At 44.4% G+C, this 27631-nt stretch overlaps 1 protein-coding gene across 8 annotated transcripts in view; it reads right to left on the reverse strand.

Annotated features, from left to right (window-relative positions):
• Sulf1 (sulfatase 1) overlaps nucleotides 1–27631 on the reverse strand; it is a 164596-nt gene that overhangs the window by 60204 nt on the left and 76761 nt on the right. For all 8 annotated transcript variants that reach the window (XM_013518198.1, XM_005392113.2, XM_005392114.2 and 5 more), the window contains 3 exons: nucleotides 12057–12129; nucleotides 11522–11751; nucleotides 273–512 (listed from right to left, as the gene is read on the reverse strand). In XM_013518198.1, the coding sequence (XP_013373652.1) occupies nucleotides 273–512; nucleotides 11522–11693 (412 nt within the window). In that variant the 5' untranslated portion in view covers nucleotides 11694–11751; nucleotides 12057–12129. The remainder of the gene's footprint in view (nucleotides 1–272; nucleotides 513–11521; nucleotides 11752–12056; nucleotides 12130–27631) is intronic.

Consider the following 27631-nt stretch of genomic DNA (forward strand, 5'->3'; position numbering starts at 1 on the left):
AAAAAGAAAAGCCACCTCCATACTATGGGGCTTCCAGAATTGTGAGCTAAATAAACTTTTTTTTCTTTATAAATTAGCTAGTCTCAGGAATTCCACTGCAGTAACAGATTACAGATCAGAAATACAGAAATATGGAGAGAGTTCTGACAGAGAAACTGGACCATTTTGGTTTAGAGGCTTACTGGAGTTTCACATGCATTACACTACACAATGTATTTCCCTCTGCCTGTGACATATACCGAGGTTCACAGGCTAGAGATTTTGCATGTTACCTGTTCTGTAGCCAGTGTTGTTAAGATACACAGCAAAGGTCCGAGGTTCATGCACTGCTTGCCACGAGGGCGAAGAGCAGTTCTCGTTGTTGGTGTAGACGTTGTGGTTGTGCACGTACTTTCCGGTGAGCATGGATGACCGGGACGGGCAGCACATGGGTGTGGTCACAAAGGCGTTGGTGAAGGTGGCCCCTCCGTGTTCCATAATCTTCCTCGTTTTGTTCATGACCTGCAGAGACCCTGAAAGGCACAATTCCAGCATTGTTTCACAAAGTGCACCACCCGGACCCCCTTTTAGATCCTGTCACCCAGTGTCTGTTTGCCTGACTTATTAAAGGAGTGTACAGTTTGATGAGTTCTCATTTCCAGAACAAAATGAAACATTTGGGATCCTACCGTCTCAAGTATTTTGTGGAATAATGAACACATTTCAGCTTCTCCCATTCTTAACCACAAAGAAAAAAAAAAAAAGAAGCAGACTAATCTGACAATTAAAGCTAGAATTTTAGATATGGAGCAGATTCAAAGGCCAAGAGCCCTTTGAAGATTACACAGAACAATAGCCTGTTATGCAGGGTATCAGAAGCCCCAGCCTACCACGTGGGAGAATGCTAATGACACCGCAGAGATTATTAGATAAAATATATTAATCATAGGAAAGAGGGGGGGGAAACCCCTATTAGATAAAAGTGCCTTCTACCAAAGCTCCTGTATTTAATTTAAAAAAAAAAAAAAGGATCCTCTAGCAGGCAAACCAAATGTATGCCAATTTTTCTATCAGGTCAGGACCACCGGGTTCTACTTTGAGCCATTTACATGTAATTTTGAAAGATAGGAGGTTTGCTTGAGAGTGACTTATGATTCTATTGCACTCAAAGTATCTGCACTGTTGTAAAATATTCCATTTTAACTGTAAGGATGAAAGGGGAGCCTAAGATTGCTAAGGAAGGGGAAAAGTCTATTTCGATTACGCTCGCTAGCCAAGCTCTGCAGCTGAAACACATCCAAACCCTGCAGAAAAGCACCGGCCAGAATTCAATAGTCTTTTCAGGACTTGTCAAGAAATGCACTGCTTGCCCCAGCCAAGCCCACTGCATTTGAATCCCGGGGCCTCAGATTTCCAGCAGGTCTCCCTCCTTCCAGAGAAAGGGGGAAAGTCTATGTTTTCCAGCAAGGAAGGAAATCGTAATGCAAACCAGGCCGACATTCAGAGCAGAAGAGGAGCGAGCCACAATCCAAAAAGCCGCGGTCAAGCCAGCTTCTTCACGTATTAACTTTTTCCATTCATATGATGCATATGAAGCCAGGAGGGAGGTTTCTAAGCGGGTCTCTCGGGAGCGCTCTAAATATGCTCTCAAGGTGTACCCCTAGCCGCTCTTTCTCTCCTCTCCCTTCTGTTGTCTTCAGGGGATCAAGCAACTGTTTGTGGTCAGCGAACAACATGTAGTAAGCGCCCACTTCACACTGACCATATACTTCCACTCTCAGTGCTCCGGGCTCATCCCCAGTGTGTGGCATTAGCAAAAGAAAAGGAAAATTCTCAGCCTCTGGTCTTTAGTTGTACACTCCCTAGATAACAGCCTACATACAGAAACTGCTTGGGAGTATTTGCAAAGCAACACGTCCGTAAGAGCTGTGCACACAGCAATGCCAGTGCATGTGAGGATACAGGGGACGCATGAATGCTTAGCGTTCTGAAATGAGAAATGAGGACAAATGGTGGGAAAGAAGGAAGAAAATGTCTGACAGGTGGAGTGTATCATTGGGGACACGGGGAGGATGGCAGGGATGATATGGAAGTCGGAGAGAGCAAGTAGAGCCACGAAAATGGCACCTTGGTCTCCTGGCATGAAAACAAAGAGAATTCTCTTGATGATGAAGGATATAGAAGGCAGAGTAGGCACATAGCATGGATACTAGGCAGAGATATTTGGATGTAATAAAAGAGACCAAATGAAGGGAGGGTGCTTTCTTTCCTGATGGCATGAGCAACGGAAGTCAAGCCACCGAGAGGCACCGTAGTGAAGGTATAGTTCATGGACTGAGGCGGGCACACGGCTGGCCCATCCAGGGTACAGCCAAGAAGCTGCCGAAGCCATCCAGCCTCGGGATGAAGAGAATCTGGACCACACGGTGACTCTGTCACAGATTCTGAGAAGCAGATCCAAGCGATGTTGTCATTCACCACAGGGCTGTGAGCGGACCAACACCTCCAAGTTTTCAGCACAGGGAGAAAGCTGGAAAAGGAATTGTTTCGGCGGTGGAGAAGTGACCGAAAAAGAATACGCCCAGTGGCTCAAAGAAGTCCACTTCACGAGTGTTGTATTTTTTATTTGTGTTGGTTGATCATACAGGGGAAGGACCCTGGACACAGACCACTGTGGAAGTGGGGGTGAAGGTGACCACTGGTCTCCTCTCTCCTCTTGCGATGTCTGCAGTCCTTACGCACTCCTGTGTCTTGAATTTGGGGAAAATAGCAAACACCAATGATGGATTTTCATTGCGTAATAGTCCATTTAAAAGAATGAGCTCTCTGCGTTTCCTTTATGGGCCTTGGCTGAATTCAAATAAAAAAGGAATGCAGCTGCAGGCCGTCCCCCCAGGTCCCAATTGCATGGCTGCACCCCCCAGCTCACACTCATTTGGACTGCAAATGCAGGATGAGGTGGGAATCAGACTGGAAGTCAAAAGTGATATAAAAACTGGGGCTAAAATTTAGCTGAAAGAGCCCTAGCCAGGACTCTTTTCTCATTCTGAGGCTCGCACTTTTTCTAATTAACAGGACTTAATTGTGTAGAGGACCTAAACAATTTCTTTCCGAAAGTCCTGAGCCAGCCAGTTCACATGCCACCGCAAAGGCTGAGGACACGCCATGCCCCTGGGCAGCAGTCACAGCGAAGTCCTACCGCTGCAGTTCCTGAAAGTAGGCCGGGACTTAGTTCTTCAGCAAAGATGCTAAGGCAATGCTTGTCCAGCTGCGAAAAAGCACCTGAAGAGCATATGAAGTCACAGAAGTTCACGTCCACCTGGAGATGTTGCCCTAGTAAATCTGGGATGAACCCTGAGTACTTGCACTTCTCACAAGTGTCCAGGGGACCCTGATGCTGCCCGTTGGTGGACCACACTTGGAGCAGCGCTGATCAGGCTGGCCTTGATCTCACTTTGTAGCCCGGGCTGGTCTCAAATTTGCAATGATCCTCCTGCATCAACCTCCCAAGTGCTGGGATTACAGGCCTGCATCACCACGCTGGGAACTTAATCGGTTTTGGTTTGCATTTCTCATCTGTAAAATGGGGCTAACGATAGCTCTCCTATCTCGTTCACAAGGATGCTGAGGAGCAAAGGCATAAGGCTGTAAAGGGGCTCCTTGCAAGACTGGCTGGTAAAGTGGCTGTACATGCAGCCCTCTTTATCCAGAGGATCTGCACTGTACCGTCAACCAACTGCAGATGGAAAATATTTTTTAAAAACTCGTATCTGTACTGAGCATGTACAGACTGTTTTTCTCATCCTTATTCCCTAAACAATACTATTTACACAGTGTTTACAATGTTGGGTATTATAAGTAATCTAGAGGTGGCTTAAAGTGTGCGGAAGAATGGGTGTGGGGTATATTCAAGTTTTATATCATTTACAGAAGGGACTTGAGGATTGTGTTTGGTAACCTTGGGGGTCCTAGAACCAATAATCTCCTACAGATACCGAGGGATACCACAGTTTCTTTTTTTTTTTCCTTTTTGGTTTCTTTCTGGTACCAGGAATCGAACTTACGAAGTTGCACTTACCAGGCAGGTGCTGTGCCACTGAGCTAAATCCCCAGCCCCCTGATGCCACAGTTTCATGCTGTGATCACCTCAACTCCACCACATCCTTCCACCTTTCTCATCTACTTCTTTGAGGTCCACAGGTGAATTCCAAAAGCTGGGTTAGGAATAGCTAGGCCATTACATTTTCTACGTTTTATGACATGGATGTTGCCTTGCAATCGCTCTTCCCTGATGTTAACAAAATCCCAACTCCATGAGTGTTTTAAACCGTCCTGCAAGGGGGGCCGCGGAGGATGCTAGGAAGCTACCGAGGGTAGGTCTGAGTAGCCGACATGCGGACACTGCTCACTGAGCTGGACTGGTGACAGGGAAGGTCCAGGCCACAGCTGAGCCCCAGGACTGCCAAGAAATGCTGTCCGAGAGCCAGAGTTCCAGGTGGGGACTGGGGACATCTGCCACTGCTCCTGCAGGGCGGGGATGCTGTGACAGCTAGCAGCTGTGCACCCGGATGCTGGATAGGTCAGTGGTGAGTGGGAGCAGAGAAGCGGCAGCCTCCAGGAATCTAATAAATTCCCCATGCTTGAAATTTCAGCTGAATTAAGTTTTTGTAAATAAGCAGGGGAAGAGAGGTTGAAGGAAGGGGAGAGGAATGGGAAAATAAGAAGGAGCAAGATGTATCAGGTACAGGTACAAATTCTCTATGATGCATGTTATCACTAGGTATGTCTAAAATGCACCAATGAGATAAATGCAGTAAAAGAGGAGAAATTTTAGTTGAATTAAAAATCAAAGCTGAAGACCGGGTTTTGTTTTTTTTTTTGGGGTTTTTTTTGGTTTTTTTTTTTCCGGTACCAGGAACCGAACTCACGACCTTGCACTTGCCAGGCAGGCACTGTGCCGCTGAGCTAAATCCCCAGCCCCTAGAAGACCGGGTTTTGGATGGTATGTGTGACAAGATGAGACCGGAGGGAACTGTCCCAAGTTTCAGTCACTCTGCACACTCCGACAGCTTGACCCCCAAACCATCAGTGTGAAAAAGGTCAAACAGGACATTTCCCACTCACCCGAGTGACCAAAATCACACAGAGAGCTGGAATTATTCCTCTAACGTCTTAAACTTTAAAACAAAGATTTATTTGTCCTGGTTCAATTATCTTAGCATTTGATTATTAATTATTGTGTGCCAGAAAAACTCACAATACCAGAAACACAATAATAAATATCGTCATCGTCACTTATGGAAGTCCCACAGACATGGGATAGACACCTGTCCTCCCAGACAGACACACCTCCATGTGGATTGTTTGACGATAGTAACAAGCAAATAACTACTCTTATTAACTGTGCAGGATTTGAGGGAGAGGTGTAACTCAGAAGTAGAGAGTCTGAAGGCCCTTGGTTTGATCCTCAGCCCGAAAAAAAAATTATGTAGGGTTGTCGTTGATAACATTGTTTTATGATGAGGTACAGTTCAAGGTAAATACCCAAGCTGTCTGCACTAAAGGTAGCCCTGCTATTTTCTCACCCCAGCAGTTAATTCCACAATAACTATGGAACATTAAACAGTGACATTTCCCCAGTGAAAAATAGCTTTACTGATCGATTGAATGTTAATTCTAAAAGCACAAGAAAATAAAAAACACGATACAACAGTGTATTTTTCTACCAAAGCTGTAGAATCGGTGGTGGAGGCAGGTGGAATACAGATGGTTTCAGCTAAAACCAAAGGGGAAAGACAAGCTGGGGACAGAAAGGAACGAGAAAAGATAGTCAGTCTGCTCGCAATGTTTCCAGGTCAGTAAGACTCGCTATTCCTTCCCCTCACCAAAGAGAGCAAAAGGCCATGAAATGTGGAGGGTGGCAGATACAGGAATGGAAGTTAGCGTGTCCACGGGGCTACAGGACAAAGTAGGCAATGAAGGCAGCCAGATACAAGAGAAATCACAGGGCCTCCTCCCTCTCTTTGAAAGGGAAAAGGTCTTGCCCTGGGACCAGGCCTCTGACTGGCTGATCGGTGGCTGTCTCATAGGAATGCAAATGCAGGTCTTCCTTCTTCTCCACCTAATTTTGACAATATTAGCTTAATTTTTTAAAAAAATAAGCTAGTCTCACAACACATCTATGTGTAAGCTCCAGTCTAGAGAACCAGTTATGTGACCTCTGCTTTAAAGAAACAAAAGAATCGCCACGAACGTATGGTTCAATTCCACCTGATCTGAGAGTCATCAGGTCAGGGTTGCTGCGTTTTAGCATCAGCGCAATGTGAGAAACACCGCACTGAGTTAAAACAATGGTCCGATCCATGTGATGCTCTGCTTCTCAGCGTGGGAATAAGGGACCATTTGGGAAAGATTTAGGGCCCAGTCTCTCTCTTGTTGATTAGTCTCAGAAAGTTAAAGGAGTCCATCGAGAATTTCAGACTTTCTTTTGATTTATAAAATATTTCAGGCATAGGGAATAAAAGAATGAATAACACATCTCCTACTGTCAGCAAGTGAAACATGACTGTATTTCTTTCAGACACGTAAGTATGCAAATATTGAAATGTTAAGATCAAATATGGATGTTGTAGATGCTTTTGGTTATCACTCCTGCCTCAGAAGTAACCACTGCTGTGAACTTTGTATCTGTCGCTTCCATGCGTGTTTTCTTAGTTTAAAAAAAAATGGAGGGGGTCTTTCACTCATTATCTTGGCCTACAAACTCGAACTATTTATGGATGAAGGCACAACCTGAGGAACTGCTTTTTAAGTTCTGGCAAAAGTAAATTTAGAAGTCAGGGGCCCATGTGTGAGTCATGAAGCTTTCCACAGACTCTCTCCCTCTGGGATAATGATTTTGGTTTTATCCACCCAACTTGGATGGGACGATAATGTTCATTCACATCATTGTGAATGAATATTCTTTGGAAAATGATGAAGTATACCCACATGGAAGGTTCTAGCACTGCTATTAATGAATTCCTTATGTGTCTAGCTCTTTTCACAAAGTACTAGTTTATTTTAGCTGTCCTTAAAGTTGAGGGAGTGGCCTCCACTCATACTGAACAACTGCTTCCCTTCTCAACTTTATTTCATAAACTTTGATTATAGCTCTGCTCGCCCTTTGTCTTTCCAGACAAAGAGGTAGAATTGTCTCATTCTTTCCCAGTAAGAAAAATGTTCTATTAAAATTTAGTATAATTGTTCTTCTAAGTCTTTTCTAAGTCTGCTGTAGTCTTCTGGAGGTAAAGAAGCCAAAACTGCCTGCAGCAGTACAGGTGCAAACATTTTACATAAGCAAAGGTCTGTGGAAGCACTTGGCAAACAAAATTACATGTAAGTAAAACACATAACAAACCCAAAGTATCAAAACCACAGAGAAATGCTGCCTCACACACATTGGAATGGCTACTAGAAAACAGATAAAAGAAATCAAAATAACAAGTGCTGATGAGGATGTGGAGAAATTTTCACACATGTACATGGCTGGAAGGAATCAGTAATGTTACAGTTGCTATGGAGAACAGCAAGGTGGTTCCCCAAGAAATTAAAAATAAATTTATCATAGACTCCAGAAATTCCACTTTTGGGTAGGATTTTCCTTTGCAAAAGCATTACAAACAGGATCTTGAAGAGATATATTGCATTTACACACCCATATTAATAGCAGCGTTGTTTACCTCAGCCAAAATGAGGAAGCAATTCAAATTTTCAACTTTAAATGAATGGAGAAAAAATGTGGTACATATTATACTCCTGGAAGGGAATATTATTCAGCCCTAATAAGGGCTGTTAAAACACAGATGGAATCCTGAGGTTGCTATGCTATGTTGCTACACAGCAGTCATAAAAAGACAAATATTGTGTGATTCTACCTATAAAAGGGACCTAGATTAGTAGGATTCACAGAGCAGAATAGGGTTCCCAGAACAGGGCAGAAGTTGGGGCAAGGGCAGATGGAGTTGTTCTTCAGTGGGTATAGAATTTTAGTCTTGTAAAGACTGAAAGAGTAAATTTAAACTAGGAGATACGATAGACATTGTAAATTGATAGGAAAGCACTCAAAGGTAAAGGATAACTGGGATATGGGAAAAGAGAAGGCAAAGAAGGAGAAAGTTTATATGTATGTATATGCAAGATAGTTAACATGGCTGTTCTACTGTCTTGTATTTCTTTGCTGAAAGAAACTGTCAATGAGTCCTTGGTTGATCAGCTTTGTATGTCTATATCTGTTTTCATGAGAAACCACTTTGAAGGTATCAATATGTAATACAACAAGCATTGTTAATTCCCTACCACTTTGTTTGTAACTCTGTACTGTTCCTTTGCTATTTTGTAAAATGTCGACTGTCTGTTAATATTTTCCTCCTTTTATTTTTAAAATAAAAAAAATGCAAAAAGAAAAAGAAAAAAAGAATTTTAGTCTTGTATGATGAAAAGAATTCTGAATATATTTAACACTACACTATGGAGCTATTTGCTTACAAATGGTTAAGATGGTAAAAAAATAAAAAAACACCAAAATCTAGAGCAGAAGGTTTGAAAAGGATTAGGAGTATATTACAGAATGATGGGCAAAGAACTGCATCAAGCAGTAACCACTCCAAAAGCATCCCATTTCTGCTAAGATCTCTGAACCGCTGACCCTTGGACTGCTTGGTTCACAGTCATCTTGTTACGCCTTTGAGGAAGTAAGGGCCCTCTTAAGCGCCCCTTCTCTCTCCCAGGACCTAGAGCAATATGATGCACGTACAGGTTGTTTCTAGTAAGAGCTCACTAAATGTTCGCTGGTGGATTGACTGACAGAATGCCAAATGGTTAACTGTGTGCTTTGGAGACTGTAGCTAACACAGGTCCTGGTGTCACCGTTTACTAGCTTACTACAAAGTAACCGACTTCTCTCAGCCTGTTTTTTTTTTGTCTTTTTGAGACAGGGTCTCGATATGCAGCTCAGGCTGGCCTTGAGCTCCCTTTGCAGCCCAGGCTGGTCTTGAACTTGCAATGACCCTCCTGCCTCAGCCTCCTGAGTGCTGGGATTACAGGTCTGTGCCACCACGCCCGGCTTCTTTTTTCTTTGTCTTTTCGAGATAACGTCTCGATATGCAGTTCAGGCTGGCCTTGAGCTCACTTTGTAGCCCAGGCCAGTCTTGAACTCTCAACGATCCTCCTGCCTCAGCCTCCCGAGTGCTGGGATTACAAGCATGCACCACCACACCCACCTTGCTTCAGTTTTCTTATGCATAAATACTGAGGAAAGTAAGGCAGACCATTTCATAGAGTTACCTGGAAGGCTTGTTTTCTGACTAGAAAAACCAAGGAAGGAAGAAAAGGCAAGTGTGTAGCAAACACCTGGGGTGAGTGAGCCTGGTTTACACCCCTTCACCATTGTGTTTACTCGTGTCCACTGGAATCCAGTGCTTGTGATTACTCCACAAATATTTAATGAATGTGCTATAGTACAAGGCTGAAAATTAGAATTTTGCTAAAAATACTTTTCTGCAATAATTCCTCAATCTACTTTCAGAGACAGTGCTGCTTACTGATAAAGTAGTTCACAACGGGCATGGATACCTGCACTCATTTGTGGGAATTCGATTAGCCTTTTTCAGGCCCCGTGGGTCTCTCTCAAGAATCTGGAGCCCTTACTATATTCCCAGCACAACTGCAACGTGGAGACTGCCACATAAAGAATACAGGCTCCTGATCAGATGGGTTATCCATTGTGGGATCGAAGTGAGCTCAAGGCCAGCCTGGGCTCCGTAGTGAATTCAAGGCCAGCCTACACTCGTGTGAGACAACGCCTCAAAGAAAAAAAAAGAAAAAGAGAAACAGACTCCCGCCCTCTAGTGGCCCGCAGTTAAGTGGAAGGGTCAGGCACGGGAGAGGACGGTGGAATGCGGCCAGGCTGGAGGCACACGCAGGAGCTCAAAGGACATCGAGTTAGTGCTGGAGAAGGCGGTATCTTGCAGGCACACCACACCCGAGAGTGGGAAGCCTGAACTGGGTCATGAGGAGCACGTGGGGTGGAAAAGGTAGAGGGGACAAGATGTACCAGGGTGTGGGACAGAGCTGAGGGAGATGGAGCCACCAGCCATCTCCAGGAAAGTGGAAGTCGCTTCTACAAAAGTGGGAAGTGGGGCGGGGAAATAGCCTCGGAGACTGGCCAGCGCTGAGCTCATTCGCCTGCAGAGCGGAGAGGCTCACCAAGGAGCCCGCCCGAGTGACCAGCTGCATGAAGCACACCTGTCCACACGGAGCAAGCAGTGGGCGGGAGGGGAGGTCTGCAGGGCACAGGGGGCAGGCGACTCAGTTAGGGGGAATCTGGGAGTGGAAGGAGAACAGGAAGAGGAAGGAGGGTCTACTGATCTCAGCGGGTAAGACAACTGTCAGGCAAGGTGAAACCATCCTACGCACACTCCCGCGTCGCGTGTGCACAACCTTTCATAGCGGCTGTCACCTGAAAAAACTCAATGCCCGCCTTTTTTTTTTTTTTTAATATGAATCAAGAGAGCAGATTCTGCAAATCAACTTCAACAGTTATGACTCCTGCTGGCTTTCTGTGCATTGGCTTCCGTCTCAACTCCAGGAGTTAACTTTGTTGTAATTCCGTGGCCTGGTTTCCAACTGGAAATCAAAGCACACTGGCATGCGGATCAAGTCCAGCATGCAAGGTTTTGTCATCAAGAACCTGAGCAAGGAGCTCTGTGAAGAAGCCCAGCACGCTCTGCGGCGCCAAGCCTGAAAGGTGGCGCCCACGTTCAAGCCGAATGTGATGGTTAAGTATGCTGAGTGAGGGGTCCAGGAGTGGCAAGGACAGCGTGGGGCATCTACCCGCCTTAAGGTCCACTGGCAGAGCTTGGCCATAGGCTTCTGGACAAGACTGTAGGACGGACCACTGAAGGAAGTAAGCTGCATGGTGCGGCGGTGCCTGCCTGTGATCCTGGCTGCTCAGCAGCTGAGCTGAGGTTAGCTTGGGCGACTTACTGAGAGCTTGTCTCAAAGTACAACAAAAAAGGCCGTAGCTTTCAACGACCGAGCAATTTTCACAACCAACTTGAACAAGTGATTCGTTCTACAAATAATGATCATTAAACGTTTCTTTAGCATCTACTTTCATAGGAATCGCATAGAATGTCACATTCTCATGGTCCTTGAAATAACTTCGGCCTCATGTTTTATAAACTTCTCGGTCCAGAGTTTCTAAGGTGCGCGAGCACCTCCTTGACCTCTATGGTCTTCAGGCTTTTCCGCATCCTCCTTTCTCGTCCTCTCCTGGGCCCCTCCTCAGACTATTTTGAAAGCTTAACCCCAGAAAAGTCATGCTAAAACACACATCAAATGCCTTCTGGCTTATACGGGGTCACTGTGGACACTGGAGTATTTGTGGCAGTACCACAAGTAAGGGCAAACCCCAAGTGCCCGCCGCGCGTGCCCGACAAGCCTGAGGGTCTGAAAATCATCGGGACAAAGAGACTAACAAGGGCAGAACCCCGTGTCTCACCCAGCTCCACGTCTTGATCATCGGTGAGCACCAGAATAACGTTGGGTCGGATGTTTTTCCGTTCCTGCTGGGTCCGTCCTCTGAACCTCGCAGACCTGACAGTCGAACACAGGATGCCCAGCAGTTCTGTGCCCAGGACAGCCAACACCAGAGCGCGGCAGGGATACTTCATGGTACTCGGTCCAAGGTCGCAAAGCTGACAGGATGTCTGTCTGCCGAGTTCTGGCGGTCTGGACAGTCAAGAGAAAAAACGAGAGGGAAGAACTAAAATGAAACCCAAACCCCGAATACAGCTGCACAAAAAGGGCTGCAAAGAAGTCAGAACTGGCACATCCACGGGCAGAGAGGGGGTTGTAAATGAGTCAGAAGCAGCAAACCCTCACAAGTGCTGCGGAGTTTTTTAAGCACTTGATTATTTTGCAAATTCACTTTTCTCCTTTATTCTCAGTCCAACTTTTCCTACTTCAGTTCAATGCCAAAGTATAATTTGCAGCACAGAGCTCAAACGTAAAAGCTTTCTGACAAGAGCTAATACCTTGAATTAGGTATCCTGGTTGAATAATCAATTTCTAGACTCGGAGGTATTCAGAACAGCTGCAGATGGAGTCCTAGAAGGGGGAGGAGAAAATACAAAAGCAACATCAGTCAAGGGGTTTGAAGCACATTTTTGATCTGAAGTAGTGTCTTGAAAGAGCGTATCAGGTGTGTACATATTTTATGTATTTTTTTTTTCTTTTTCTCTCCAAAAGGGACAGAAGGAAACACGCAGAATGGCTAGAAAACGACTCAAATAATGTCTGTATTTCTTAATCAGCTCCATAAAATAGTGTCAGCACATTCTCCCTTTCATACTAGGATAATACTTTAAATGCTCCCAGCAAAATTAATCCTGGACAGGGCAGTGCCAGCCGTGTGGGAAACCGGTGTGTCTGTGTGCAGGAAAGGGTGTGCAAGGGGTGTGCTGGGGAGCTTAACTCACCTGCATAAGACACTGAGTACCTATCAGGCAGAGCGAAGTGCAAAGCTGTCAGTCGTTACCTGCATTACGTCACTCATTACCCACCAGGGTCTGTTCTGCTCACAAAGACTTCACAGTGAGTGACTGAGGGAACAACCTTTTCCAGCCCCCGAAAAGCTCCTAAGTGTCTCCCATCAATCACCAGGGGGAAAGGCGCTTCTTGCAGGCGGGGCTGGCCCTTCTGTCCAGCCTGTTTCCTGGGCTCTTGCGCCGGCGCCTAAATGGGCAGAGCCCCTGTGACTCACCGTCCGTCACTAGGCTGCCTGCTGTCCAGACCCAGACACGGACAGCCCCCGGGCTTCACTTTGCTGCAGCAGATCTGAGCCTGCGGGGCGACACGACGGACTGGCTCCAAGGTGGCCACCCTTCCACGCCAAAAAATAAATAAGTGCAATCCAGAGAGGAGGGCGGCAAAAGTCTTTGCAAAGCCGCACAGAAAGAGACTTTGAAAGGGTTGGAAAAATGCCCCTCTCGCTTTGGAACACTGATCTGCAGAAAGCTTTTCTCTTGGACTTCTGAATGATAGCAAAGGGCTCATTTAAAAAAAATCTTTCTCTGATAATGTCCTGAGGAACCCTCTTTACGGGAATTTAAACTGTTCTAAAATTAATTAGATAGCGGCCTGCTTCAACAGCCATTCTGTCCCCCACACACCTGACGATGTGCACTTTGATCTGCAACAATAAATTGGCACCTGATCAATAAGCACAGCTAGTTAAGTGTAAGCTCCATCAGTCATCCCATGCTCTAACTTCTGCAGGGGACCTGGGGCGTTGAAAAGAGAAAGAATGTGTGCTGTTTATCTCTGCCATACACATCGCTTAGTTTTATACAAACACACACACACACCCCTATTATTTTAAAACTTTATGAGATGTTTTGTAAACAGTTCTAATGCTTTTCACTCTACAGCCTGTAATTACACTGTGTGTACAGAGAGAGAGAAAGAGAGAGAGAAAGAGAGAGGGAAAGAGAGAGAGAGACTCAACAAGAAAAAAGGTTTAAAATGAAAACCTTGAGTCTGCAGCAAGACGGTCCTGGGCAGCTACATTATCTATAAAGCAAAAAATAAGCCAATTCCAGTGGATCCTGTGGTTCTGGAAGTCTATAGGCGCTATTAGGTGTATTTTCCTTAATAACCCAGGGTCATTCAGATGATTGCTGTGCTTGCCGAACACCAAAGGCCTGCAGTTACTCTGCATTGACTGGCTCCGGTGCGTTTGTTTTTAAATCATGAGAAACCTGATTCAAGCACGAAGACAGGAAAATGAAATGAGATGTCAGACAACAGCTTGTTTCCACGAAGTTCAGGGCTGGTTTAATAGTTAAACACAGGTATTTCCTACAGTGTTAGTCCTTTAAGAAACAAAATTCCGCTCACCTCTCGAAGCCTGCAAGAGTGAGTGAACAGGGATTTCTTGCACCCGCCATGGGAGCAAGCCACCTCTCCGGACAGGGGTGACCGGGAAAGGACAGCTCACGGCACAGGAAAAACAGCGGCACTTGAGTTTAAATAATCAGCCACACATGAAACGAGAAGTTCTTGACAATTAAAACGCCGACAACACTCCCTGGAACCCACTCAACATTCCTAGTCATTCTTTATCTTATTTCCTTTACTTCTTCCTTTAGGAAAAAGAAAAACAGCCTTAATGGCACCTTGTATAAACTGTACCAGAAATCATTCCCTAATAAAGAAAAAGGAGAGCAAAGTGGATGCAGTCTTTGCCCATTCAGTGACCTTTGCTCCTGGTGAGCTAAAGGTACAGAGAGACCTACATTTGTTGCTGCCACAACTTGTTTTTTGTTTGTTTGTTTGTTTGTTTTGTTTTTGTTTTTCTTCGGGTACCAGGAATCAAACTCATGACCTTGCGCTTGCCAGGCAGGTGCTGTGCTGCTGAGCTAAATCCCCAGCCCCCACAATTTGTTTTTCATTTAAAGTTTTTATTTTTAATGGATGGATGATACTTGTACATACTTACGTGGCACAATGTAATGTTTGACTTATCTGCACATTGTGAATTTATTATATCAAGGTAATTAACATACTCATCAGCTCACATATTTATAGTTCTGTGTTAAGAGCATTTAAAATCCGTTTTCTTAACAATTTTGAAATACACGATAAACTGTGCACAACAAACTTCAAAAGCTCACCCCTCCCGTCTGAATGGAACATTGTGCCCTTCAGCACACTGTATGCCAGGCCTCAGATTTATTATGGATACTAGGAATTTATTTGTAAAAGCATATACATTGAATAACAAGGGAAAAGCTGAAGCTTCAGAAAGGTCTGGTGAAGGGCATCTCTACCTTGTGCCTCACATCCTCCCCCGAAGCACACCAAGCACCTCTTTGGGGCCCCCATGAGCAGCGCTGGGGGTGCCGATAGGCGGCAGAGTGCCTGCTAGTAAGTGCCCAAGTTCGAGGCCCTGGGTTCAAGCCCCAGGCCCTGGGTTCAAGCCCCAGCATGCGGGGGTGGGGTGGACTCACTATGCCCAGGCAATTCTTTATTGAGAAATGACCTTTTAGAACTGCCATCCCCTCTCTGCCTGGTTTCCAGCTCCAGAAGGAAAAGAAGTAGCAGAGGGGGGAGAGGGCAGCTGACAGACAGAACGCAACTTGACAGGAAGACAAGGATGCGATGTTTGAATTGGAGACTTTGTGGCAGACGACAAGTGTCCTTGGAGACTAACAATTTGTCTTGAGGAGCAGGAGGAAACGGGAGAAATGTAAAGAGATTTTTCTCACCCAGGGAAAGTGAGCTTGAGGAATGGTGTTGTATTCACACACTGGGATCAGAATACAAGTTGTCTTTTCTCCAAGCCATAGAACGAAAACCTCAATTGTGTAGCTTTGGTCAATTGGTGTGGAAAGTCTACAGGATGCTGTTCAAGGCAGTCAGCCGAAACAGTGCATGTGGCATTCTATGTTTCCAGTCACATACGGAAGAAAAAAATGGGAAGGCTTTAAGCTAACTGGAGAGAAAGTTTAGTTCACACAGGCCGCGCTGGCAAAGCCACAGAATACTGAAGCCCTCACCTTCCAATAGGTTTGAGGGGAGCTTTGGCTTCACCAACCCTCCCTCTTATGGGCAGTTAGTGCTGAGGTCTTTACAGAGAGTGCTGGCTGGGACGGGGTGTGCAGCTCAGATGTAGACCGTTTGCCTAGCACGTGAGTGGTCCTGGGTTCAACCTTTAGCATTGCAGAATGAAATAAAACTAAGCTAAGAAAGAGATAATGGTCAAATATGCTAAGGGAGCCTTGCTCCTTTTGTCCACAGACAAGATTTTCAGTGTAGTGTGGCACTTTTTGGGGGTCCTTGAGACACTTGTCTAGGGTCCATGAGGTCAGAATTATTTTTGATAAGAATATTGTCACATGAACTGTGTTTCTACTTTGTTGACACTTGCAACTCCTAATGCAAGAGCACGGTGGGCGAGCTGCCTTTGTGTTAGTACGAATAACTAAAGCTTCACGTACAGTTAGAAGGTATGCTGGCTTCACTTAGGATGGGTCAGTAAAAGGATTCATTTTATTAACTCTTGACCTTCGGTACCAACTTCTTTTGCGTGTTCTGTTTGCAAAAACAGGAGGTCCTCATGAAGCCCCTCACTGCTGCAGCAATGCATGGCTGTCTTTTGAAGAAGATGTGGACTTTCATGTCTGAGCTCACTTCTTCACTTAGGCACCAGTTTTACTTAAATAATTATTTTTACTTAAATAATCACACAGACTCAGACATCTGGCAAATATTGTCTTAACAAAGAATAAAATAAGCCTACTATTTAAAGAAAAAAGACCAAAAAACAAAACAAAACAAAAAACACCTGATGGTATTTGGCTTTGAGCTTTCAAGCCAAAATCACAAGTTCAGAAAATGTGCATCTGCTACGGTGAGCTTGGCATTTCCCAAAAGCTGAAGCTTTTTCTGAGGGTGTCGGCAGTGACTATTTTTTAATAGTGCAGCGTGAAATGTGTCAACATGCATAATACTTGCATAATTCAGGAAACCAGTATTTTCCATATGACGACAAAATACAATATCACAGGAGTCAAAAATATTCCAAGTGGGGGCTGGGGATTTAGCTCAGCGGCAAAGCGCCTGCCTGGCAAGCGCAAGGTTGTGGGTTCGGTTCCCGGTACAGGAGAAAAACCAAAAAAAAAAAAAAATTATTCCAAGTGTAAGACAACCACTGGGTTTTAATGTAAGAGTATTAAGAGTTTACTGACACAGCATCAGATTTCTTACTACAACTTACCTTAAAGAAATTATCACCACTCAGGCTTTGTTGTAATATCAAAGAAGAATATCTATAAGTACCTGAAAAAGCTATTAAAATACCTCTACTTTTCCAACTACTTATCCAGCAAAGGACAGATTTTTTTCCCGTATTTTAACCAAAATAACATATTTCAAGAGGTTGAAATGCAGAAGGAGATACTGTGTAAGAACCTAGCACTTTTCTATTGAAACAAACATGAAAGAGATTAATAAAAAATGCAGAACTAATGTCACTTTATTCACTAAACTTTTGGTCTGGGAAATACAGTTATTCTTGCTAAAACATATCATTAAGTTAACATGTAACCTATTACTGTTATTTTCAAAAGATTTAATAAATATTTCCTTTTCTTTTTCTTTTTTCTTTTTGTCTTTTTGAGACAGGGTCTCATTATGCAGTTCAGGCTGGCCTTGAGCTCATTTTGTAGCCCAGGGTGTCTTGAACTTGCAACGATCTTCCTGCCTCAGCCTCCCAAATGCTAGGATTACAGACGTGCGCCATCATGCTCGGCTTAATAAATATTTCTAAAATGTTTCAGCTTTGTTGGGTGTAGTGTGCACACCTATAACCCCAGCACTCTGGGAGGCTGAGGCAGAAGGATGGAGAGTTTGAGCCAGACGGGTCCCATAGCGGCTTAGTGAGGCCTTGTCTGAATAAATAAATAAATTAATTAAATGAAATAAAAAGAAAAACTCCTCAGCTTTAATCATCAAATACTAAGAGCTATAATCTGCACATAACTGAAAGCTCTCAGAGAGAAGGACCCTCAATAAATTTTAATGTAATAATATAAAGGGATCCTGAACCCAAAGGTTTGAGAATTACTGGCTTGTAGTCTATCTGGTTCTATAATTAAGACTTTCACCTCTAAGAGTGCAGATGTGGCCATAGTCACAAACTTCTTCCCTTTTTCCCTTTAAAGCCTTGTAACTATCTTCAGTTCTAAATGCCTGGTCTCAGCTAGGAGCTGTTGATCAGGGATGACATTCTGTGTTTCGTTCTTATCTGAGGATAGCAGAGAATTTTACAGACGAACACTCACACATCTGAAGTATGTGAAACACAGGGTCACGATAACTCATCACACAAATAAACTTCTCTGGGATGGGGCACGAGAATTACTTCCAGGACAAAATAATGTCACTAACTAGCTAGTCTAGAGAAAAGGGGACGCTGAAACCAACTGGAACAGCAGGAGAGATTTTGCAACTACTCAGAGCTGAATTCAGCCCGGACACAGATTGTCAGAGCGAAGCGAAACAGGATCGTACCATCAAGAAGTGAGCCCCACGCTCCCTACCCCCCTACAGCCAATCCACACACACACTTCTTAGGGTCAGTGTACACGCCCTTTCTCCCTGTTTTTGCCCCTCAAGTCTCCCATACAGTGCTTTTCTTTGGAGGAAGCTTTTGGGATGCGCTATCTTTATGATATACGGGAAACCATGAAGGAGCTAATTTCTCCTCCTTACAGTCCCATACCTGGCAAAGTTCATCCATTGTCAATCCCCAGAAAGCCTGTTCCCCCATCTAATTTATCACGACCCGGAGTAAAGAAGATGGGCAGCAGTCTCCTTCTGGAGCAATAACATTTTTATTCCCCTTAGCTCATAAATCCTCTTCCAACAACAGCGACAGCTGAGAAAGTGCGCGCCCCGGCCTGGCGCATCTTCGGGGAAATACTTGGCTACATGAGGAGATCCTCCTCAGCCCTGCTTCTTTCTCCTCCCTTTCTCTTGTCCGCCCCTTCTTCCTCTCAGCGCTGTGGACCTGAAGTTGGAAGAAACCTTGAAAAGGTTCATAGGATTGTCGGTGTTGGGTGTCCCCGCGGGATGGTGGGGGACAGGGACAGAGTCTATTTTCCATTTCATTCCAGTACTGCTGCATTACAGAAAGGGTAAATTTATGTTTTCTATATTTCTCTTTGTCTTCTCATAGAGGAAGAGAATATATAGACAGTAGTTGAAAGTGAGAGATAACAGCAAAAAATGTAGTTTTTTTGCTACTGGTGATTGAACCTGGGGCCTTTCCACTGAACTACAGCTCCAGTCTTTTTTCTTTTAAGATAGATTCTCGCTAACTTGCTAACGTGTCCAGGCTGGGCTAGAATTAGCAATCCTCCTGCCTCAGCCACCCAGAGTGCTGGGATTATAGGCATGCACCACTGTGGCTGACTAAGATATGCATCTTTGAGGGCCAGGGGTAAGCTCAGTGGTGGAGCACTTGCTCATCATTTAGACTCTGTGCTGTGTTTAGATTACTGGATCTCTTTCGGCTGAATAGTTAGCTCCAAACAGCTGATGAGCACAGCTTTATATTTCTCAGTTGAGCCATTCTGCTCAAGTGCACAGTGAAATCCAGGCCTGCAGTCAAGGAAAGTATTACAGTAGAGCACACTGAGAAACGAGCAGGCATCTTTAGGAAAATTAATTCATTAATCTTAGCCATAAAGCATGCAATAAATACAAATTGCCTGTCTGCTTTTATTGACATCTAGTCTGACTTATGACATTCTTGTCCAATCAAACCTATCGATCTACCTCAAATCACTATCTGAACAGAGATAGGAATGGAACGGCACCTGAGGAGGTATAGTAGGCTTTTCCAAAATCATAAACTCATTAACATTTACAGATTCACATGATGCTCCTCGGATCAAAGACCTGCAGTGACCTGAAACTTAGAATATGACTCTCTTAGTTTATTTTCAGAGCAGAAGTTGGAAAATATTTTTTAGTAATGAAAAACTTAGCATTTTACTCTGTTGTTACAAAAGAGAAAACTTTATAAGGGGTAGTAAGTTGTACCAATTTATAGAATGAAAAATTTAAGAGCCATATTAGCACTTTCAATGATTACCGGTTTTATTTGCAAAATAAATCTCCCTGAGTTATTTGCTCAGACTAGGATCTATGCCCATGGATGTTTGGAAAAGACTCATGTTTACTGTTAGTGGAGTATCTACAAACTTTGCTGGACCAATCCTGAGAATTAATTTAGGGCTCTAAACGACACACACCCAGTGGTATCCCACTTCCACAATTTATTCTCTCGCTAAACAACTCTGCTTTAAAATTTCACTTCTCAGCATACACAAGAACAGCGATTGTCACACAAAGGGGCTGATATAATTAAACCAGATGATGTGCCCCTCAAGTAAATCAGGCATTCATGAAAGCTGGTCACCAGAGGCCATTTCAAACAATGCATATTTCAAAGTCATCTTAAGTAATCCTTTCTTTCTACTGGTTTGTTTCCATGAAGTCTTAAGCACATGTGTTTCACCAAAAAAAAAAAAAAGAGAGAGATTTATTAAAACCTGATGTGGTATTAGAGATTATAATGCAACAGGGTTGGGTTGATTTTAGTATCTGAGTTTCCATAAAAGAAAGTACTTTCGATGATATCGGTACACTTACTTAATTGGAGGATAGATGATATTTACTTTCTAACTAACAAAAGCAAAAAGAAAGAATGCTCCCCTGTTGTCTGGAGTAGGTTTATATCTATATAATTTGTGTGTTACAGTGAAGGGAAATAGTTTTCACTGATGAGCAGATTAGCAAAGCGCAGCAACCATTTTATAACCACAAATACGGAGGAGCTTGGGTTATTTAGAAAATCCTTTATAAAGTGGTGAATCTCAAGTGTATCATGCTCTTGGCCCACTATAGTGAAACATTTATGAATGTGCCAAATGACATCATGTGACAACTTCAAAATATCACTTGTAACCATTAAAAGTGGATTCTCAAAAAGCTACTAAGACTGGCTAAGGCATTTGCCAAGACCCCCAAAGCTTACAAAGATTTCCAGTCCTGACGCATGTTTTCTGTGTTTTCCTTGAACATTTTTTCTATGTCCTGATTGTACTTAGTTTCATTCATGGACGAAAAAACAAAGGTCGATTTGATAGGATTCTGGTCCTCACACCAGGCTACTTGTACGTCAATAGTTTCCAAATTCACTGAGGAAAAATTCCCTTATGTACCACTACTTTTGTGTTGGAATTTAATCCAACTCAGGAATATCCCAAAATGTGCATATTTAAATTGCTCACTAGTCTTACTGGAGAGTAAAGCCAGACAAGAAAGACCAAGATTCAGACTAGAGTTATAATACAAATACGTTTTTCTTTTCTTCCCATTCCCTGGCAATTTGGTCATTGGTTCCCCTCCAGCAATTAGAGCTTGAGGAAGTTAGTCTTCCAAGAAGAAGCATCCTTACTACACTTAGCTTCCAATTTCAGAATACAGAATATTTTAAAAGAGCTATGCAAGAGGATCTCAGTCATTCCACCACTAGACAAGGGCCCCGAGTTCAAGAACATAATTCATACGGATTCTGATCACCAAAGATGCACCAGAATCCCCCAGAGGTCTTGCTACTTACTCACTCTAGCTTTCCAGACTTGCAAGTGGAACCCAAGAAGTTGCATTTCTAGTTGAGTTCCCAGGTGCCACTGATGCCAGCAGAACTGGTCCGGAACATATGAACCCACTAGCACTGCAAAGGGGAAGGAGAGGACCAGCAGAGCAGCTGCTTCATGTCTTCATGAAGGTGGATGTCTGAGGCAGCTAAGCATGCGCAGGATTGTATCATCAATGATTTCACCGCTGGCAGGACTGCTTTGGAAGACTGTTCTTCATGAAGTTGCTGAGAGGTACACTCGGTCTTTCCTAGTGTCAGCAACTAAAGAGTTTACCATCGGACACCTTGAACCTGCCTCAGCCCGTATCTGTGAGCGATCTTTTGAGAAGCTTTCAAGTGACCTTCGAATAGCCCCTTGTATATAGTCTCTTTCCGTGTCTGAAGGAATAAGGTTCCTCCGGTACTTGACACAACTAAACTAATGGAATCTGACAATGGCCCAGAGCAATGTTCAAATTTGTTGTATTTACTCAACAATTGTTATGCACTAAGATAGGTTTACCACTGACCAATTTTATTTATTTATTTGGCAGTACTGGGGATTGAACCCAGGGCTACTGACCTAGGTCCCCAACTCTTTTTGGGGAGGGGTTGGTTTTTTTGAGACAGGTTTGCATGATGTCATTCAGGCTAGCTTTGAATTCACTATGTAGCTGGGGCTGACCTCAAATTCACAGCAATCCTCCTGCCTCGGCTTCGTGAGCACTGGGATTATGTGGGTGTGCCACCACTCCCAGCTCTTTTTTTTAAGAGTCTCACTAAGACTCCCAGGCTGGCCTCAAACTTGTAGCTGTAGATTATAAGCACGCTGGGGTTTTGTTTGTGACTGGTTTTAATGGAGCCCCTCCACACCCTAGTTTTTCAGTTGTGTTCGCTTGTTTCTGACAGTACCAAACCCCCTACCTTCACCTGTCAGCTCCTCTCTGGGATCCTGACAGATCCCACAGCAGAAGACACTCTCTGCATCAACTGAACGATGTGATCCAGAAAACATGTGACCCCGATCTGGGACACACGGTCTGACATCCAGTGCAGAAGAGGAAAGAATCTGGGGCCTGGGCTTTCCTGCTGCCTGACGACAGGGGTAGCTTCCGGCAGCCAGCAGAATGCGGCGGGGAATGCGCGCACCTGATCCCAGCATCCGTGCCTCCTCGCCCTTCGTTTCATCTCCTTCTCCTTCTTCACTCCGCGGATGCCGCTGCCCACCCCGTTCGGACCGGCCCGTACCTTTTGCTCTCCAGCCTCTGGCTCTCCTCTGAGATGATGGAGCTTTAACCTTTACCAGGTAACAGTTTTCGCTAAAATCCGTACATCAGGAGCCATGCATCGCGCACTTCCGGCTCATTAGCTCGCTCTACCCTGGCCACGCTGCGTGGAATGCATGCTATTATGACTCTTTTTTTACAATGAGAAAATGGAGAGTTGGGGACATCAAGGACTCTGTCCCAAATCACACAGCAAGGGGCAGAGCTGGACAACCTCACACGACAGTCTTTTTTTTATTCGTAACTTGTGTTTTTGTTTTCCCTTGAAGTGAATTTTATTCACTTGAATCCCTTCATATGAATCCCTTGAAGTGAAGGTAAAGATCTTCTATGTGTAAAGAATTTCAAACCGAGGGGCTGGGGATTTAGCTCAGCGGCCCAGCGCCGGACCGGCAAGCGCGAGGTCATGAGTTCGATTCTCGGTACCGGAAAAAAACAAAAACAAAACAAAACAAAAAAAAGCATTTCAAACCGCTAACATGAATGGGGAGAAATGTGGGCTCGGGTACGGTGGGGGGGTTTCAGGTGTCGCTGGTATTTCCAGGCCCCTGTGCTGCCCAAAGAACAAGCAGGCATCAGGGCTGCAGCCCCACACCGCGCACAAGTCCTTTCCGCCTTACAAACAGGAGGGGATGCCTTGGAGCTCGGGAGCACAAAGCAGCGTTGCCGGGGGACAGAGTGGCCTGGCGTGGCTGAACATGAATATTCAAGACCACGAGTCACAACTCCATGAATTAGGGGGTCTTCTCTGTTTGTATTTAGCATTGTGGAGTCTCCAGACAACTTGCCACGATTAATTAATCCTTGGTGCTGCCGAGGCAGAAGGCGATTTGTGCATAGTCACGAAGCCGGTTATTCTCAGGCTCTGAGCTCGAACTGGGGCGCTTCGCTGTCCAGAGACGAAGACCGGACTTGACTTTTCTCTTTGTGCCTGTGATCCGAGGGATCCACCCGCCCCCACCCAACCCTGGAACTTTCTAAAAGGAGGGCAGGTGGCTGCCAGCTGTCCTTCACCCACACCCTGATGACGTCACCCTCAGTATCTCTAGTTCACGGAAATTCCACCCACTGAGATCTCCCTCCGCACCCTCCCCTGGCAGGACTTAGTCCCCAGCTCCAGCAGGGACACCCATGGGAGCCCTCCTGGAGGCCCGGCTTCCTGGCTTGCTGGGCGGAGGAGGCACAATCTGCTTACTAGATTGCACTTGGCTGGTCCTGGTTGTTTTTCTACCATCTCCTCTAGCAAGATTTTAACCCGGCTATTGACAGGAATTCCTCAGTTATCTATCCCAGTAGGGTGGGGGTGGGGGTGTCCTCCAGATATATGAATTACCAAGATACCTCATGCAAACTGTGTAAAGGCTCCAACTTCAAACAAGCAAACACAAAGGAAGCATGTGTAACTAAGGCAGATCTCACTTGCACAAGCAACACCCCCGTGCTGTGCGTGGTGATGCACACCTGCTAATCCAGCACTCTTGAAGGCTGAGGTAGGAGGATGCCAAGTTCAAGCTCAGCCTGGGAAACTTAGACCCAGACCACCAACAAAAAAGAAACTCCTAAGGTCAGCAGCTTAGGACAAAACAGCGTGACTTCTCACTGTGTGGCACACGGACGCTGTTCCCGGGGCTGGCCCTCCGCCTGCGTCTTCCCGCTCTAGCACTCAGACTGAGGCAGCAGCCCCGGGTGAGAAAAGTTGTTCTCTCGGCGCTGGCTCAGCAAGACTCAGGGTGCTGGTGGGAGCTCCGAGGGCCACGCACAGCACCTGCAGGGACTGGGACGTGCACCCAGCACACCTGTTATCTGCCACTGGTCAAAGCAAGCCATGTGGTGGAGCCCGGTGGGGTCGGGTGGGGACAAATTCTGTTTCCTTGGGTGGGGACACAGAACTCAATAACTGGACACTATGCCACAGTCCATCATATGCACTTTCAAATCAATTACGTACTGCCCAGATTACTGCAGATGATGTCACCGCTTTGTGACTCTGGGTCATCTTTGTTAACATCAGTCTCACCGGAGGCTGTCATTCAGACTCTCCCTGAGGGATACTGGGATGTGGAAAGCCCTTTGCCCAATATGTAATCAGCTCCAGACTGACTGAAATTCCTTATGGATGCTTTTCGTAGGGGTGTTTTTACCCCCTTTGCTATTAATGATCACTTCTACTTCTTTTTGGTGTATTAATCACGCATCATTTCTCCTCCTTCTAATCCACTAAGGAAAGAAAGGCAGCATGTTAGACCTGTGTTTCAACCTGGAGCGAAGACATGAAAGCCTCACAAGTGGGCTATGTTGGTGGCTGTACTGCATGGACCCTGTGACCAGTGTTTGGGACGGGGTGCTTCATAGGCTTGTGAGGTTCCTTCCTGCGTTTGCTTGTGTCTGTGTATTTTTCCTGGCTGGCTGACAGTGTTCGATACATGAAGTCAGGAAAGAAGACTGGGCTTGGGATTAGGTCCCCAGGAAGCGTTCTTGCTTTGCCATTGTCCATATTTCAGAGGAATTTTTCTCTCGAGATATCTGACTAAGCATCAATATTCCCTGCCATTTCTATTGGGTTGCATTTATTCTAATTGCAATCAACATTTTAATTGAGCTGCCCTTTGTAGCACCTGTACAAGGCATGTCATTAGGCACTGGTGACGTAACTAACGCAGGGGTGAGGAAGAGCCCTGCCTTGGGGTGCTTAGCTCCCGACAGGGTTGGCGGTAGCACAGTGCCCACGGGTGCTGCAAGGGCTCTCATGCTAACGCTTGGACCACAGCACACTTCGAGAGGCCTCAGGCTCCCCTCAGAAGGTGCGTGAGGTTGTCTTTGCGTTAACATTCCTCTGAACGCTGTGGGGCAGCCTGGTTTCAAATAAGAACCAACTACAAGGCTGAGGCAGGAGGACCACAAATTGAGGTTCAGTTCGCAGAACTTACAGATTTAGAACTTGTCTCGGAATACTAAATAAAAAGGATCAGGCATGTAGCTCAGAGTGAAGGCCCTGAGTTAAATCCTAAGCAATAATACAAAAACAAAAGCCAAAAAACTCTGCAAAAAGCCTTATTTTGATGTCAAGGTAGATGAAAGTCGAATGTTTTAAAATTATAGACAACTGTTTCTTAGCTAGCTAGCACTTTCCTCTCATATGTACTGTTATCCTCTGGAAGCCTAACGTTATATCGATAATGACTGAAAGGCAAATTGTATTTGTCAGTGTTTAGATGGTTTCTTATACCCTAAATCCCAGAAGCTAGATTTGTTCTTTCAAGGATAAAAGAGTCCCTACACTCACAAGGCATCACAATCTGTTGGTGTAAAGGATCAAATGTGCTCTTCCCGACTTACACAGGAAAGTACTACAGTGTTGCCGTAGGAGACTGAAAAAGCTTTCACTGAAATCCGCACTCAGGTTTTCTGATTTTGAGGCCAGTGGCTTTTCCCCTAATAAATCAGTTATTTTCCATTTTACCTTATTATTTTGTGAATAACTACCTACTCAGTCATTCAGGGGCATAGATGTTAAAAATGTATACACTGATTTAATGCAGAGACAGCGAAAGAAGAGACCTATTTTTCCCTAGTTCTTTTCACTGCTACTTTTCTCTCTAAGGCAAGCAAATAGAATATTTGTTTTAGGTTTACTGACTCATTCTGCATGCTCAAAATAATAATATAGTGAGTTACAGTGTGAATGATGCTGGCTAATAATTTTAGACTACTCTCATGTTGATCAGTGAATACACCCTTCATAGAATTTCATATTTAGAAAAAAATAGGTTTGTGAGCCAAGTGTGATGGCACACAACTAGAATCCCAGCATTCAGGGAAGCTGAAGCAGGAGAATCACATGTTCAAGTCCACGATGGGCAATTTTTTCAAAATGAAAGATCAAAGAAGAGCTCAGGGTGTAGCTCACTGTGAAGACCCTGGGTTCAATCCCCAGCACTGCAAAAAAAAAAAAGTATGTGAAGAGCAGTTTTTTTGGGAAAAAGATGTCTATGAAATAAGATTAAATAACTTGAGGATTAATAACTCGAGGAAAGCCTTGAGGATGCTGATTCTTTAAAGTTTTTAAAAATTTTTTTACCAAATGTGACTAGAAGCATTATTCATACTACTGAAATAGCATGATATGAAACTCAGTTTTTAAATAAGAAAAGACTGCTTTATAAGAAGTTAGCATCTTCTCAGTGGACAGTGGATGGAAAATGTAATTTTCTAGGTAGGAATCATACGGGAGAGAGCACTAAAAATTGCCAGTTATTTCTGAAAGCTCATCTGAGCTGAAGTCATTGGTTTGCCTGACCCTGGGGATGAGTGCAGGAGACACAATCATATGGGAGACAATACTGGCAAAGGTGTAACTTTTTTTAAAGTAAAATGTTGAGACCTGTTTTTCTGTAAACTCTGAGCTCATCTCATTTGTTACTATTTGTTTAAAGGAAAACTCTTCTCAAGTTTGATGAAAATAGTTCTCAATTATATGGTGTAGACTACTAATGGCCTACCTCCTCATCATTACCTTCTTAATTCATAACAAGATCCCAATTTTACCTGCAGTAGCAATGTGTCCAAATTTAGGTGACATTTCTCAGCTTTCCTAGCAGCTTTGGGCCAAAATGACTACATTTGTTTCCAGAAGGTATAATAAAATGATTGTGTGAAACTGCTAGGTTGATTCCATTAAAGAGTGTGGATGGTCACCTGTCATATATCATGGCTGGAGCTTTAGCAGCCACAGTGGACCATGAGGTGCTCTTACAAATGGAATGCTCATGGTAGAATAGGGGGAGAAAAGAAACCTGGCTCCCTAGTAACTCCAGCTTTGCTCCAGCCTTGACAACCTGACTCTTGATTTTCTGTGTGTGAGAGAACAGAACCTTCTGCCAACAGGCACTATTTTGATATTTGGTTTTGTGTACGTTTTCCTAACTGCATTTCCTAACCCAAACTGGTGTTTTTCTTCTCCTCAATTCACAACTATCCTAGGTTGAAAATGTTAGAAAAACATGTCCCTTTAAGGCAAACCAGAAGATTTTGATGTATATTTGGGAGAGGACAAACAACAAGCCATGGTTAATGAGACATTTGAAGAAATAAAGAACTACACAAATAAATG

This window comes from Chinchilla lanigera, unplaced genomic scaffold, assembly GCF_000276665.1.
Source record: "Chinchilla lanigera isolate Chin_1 unplaced genomic scaffold, ChiLan1.0 scaffold00043, whole genome shotgun sequence".
In the NCBI taxonomy this organism is placed as follows: Eukaryota; Metazoa; Chordata; class Mammalia; order Rodentia; family Chinchillidae; genus Chinchilla; species Chinchilla lanigera.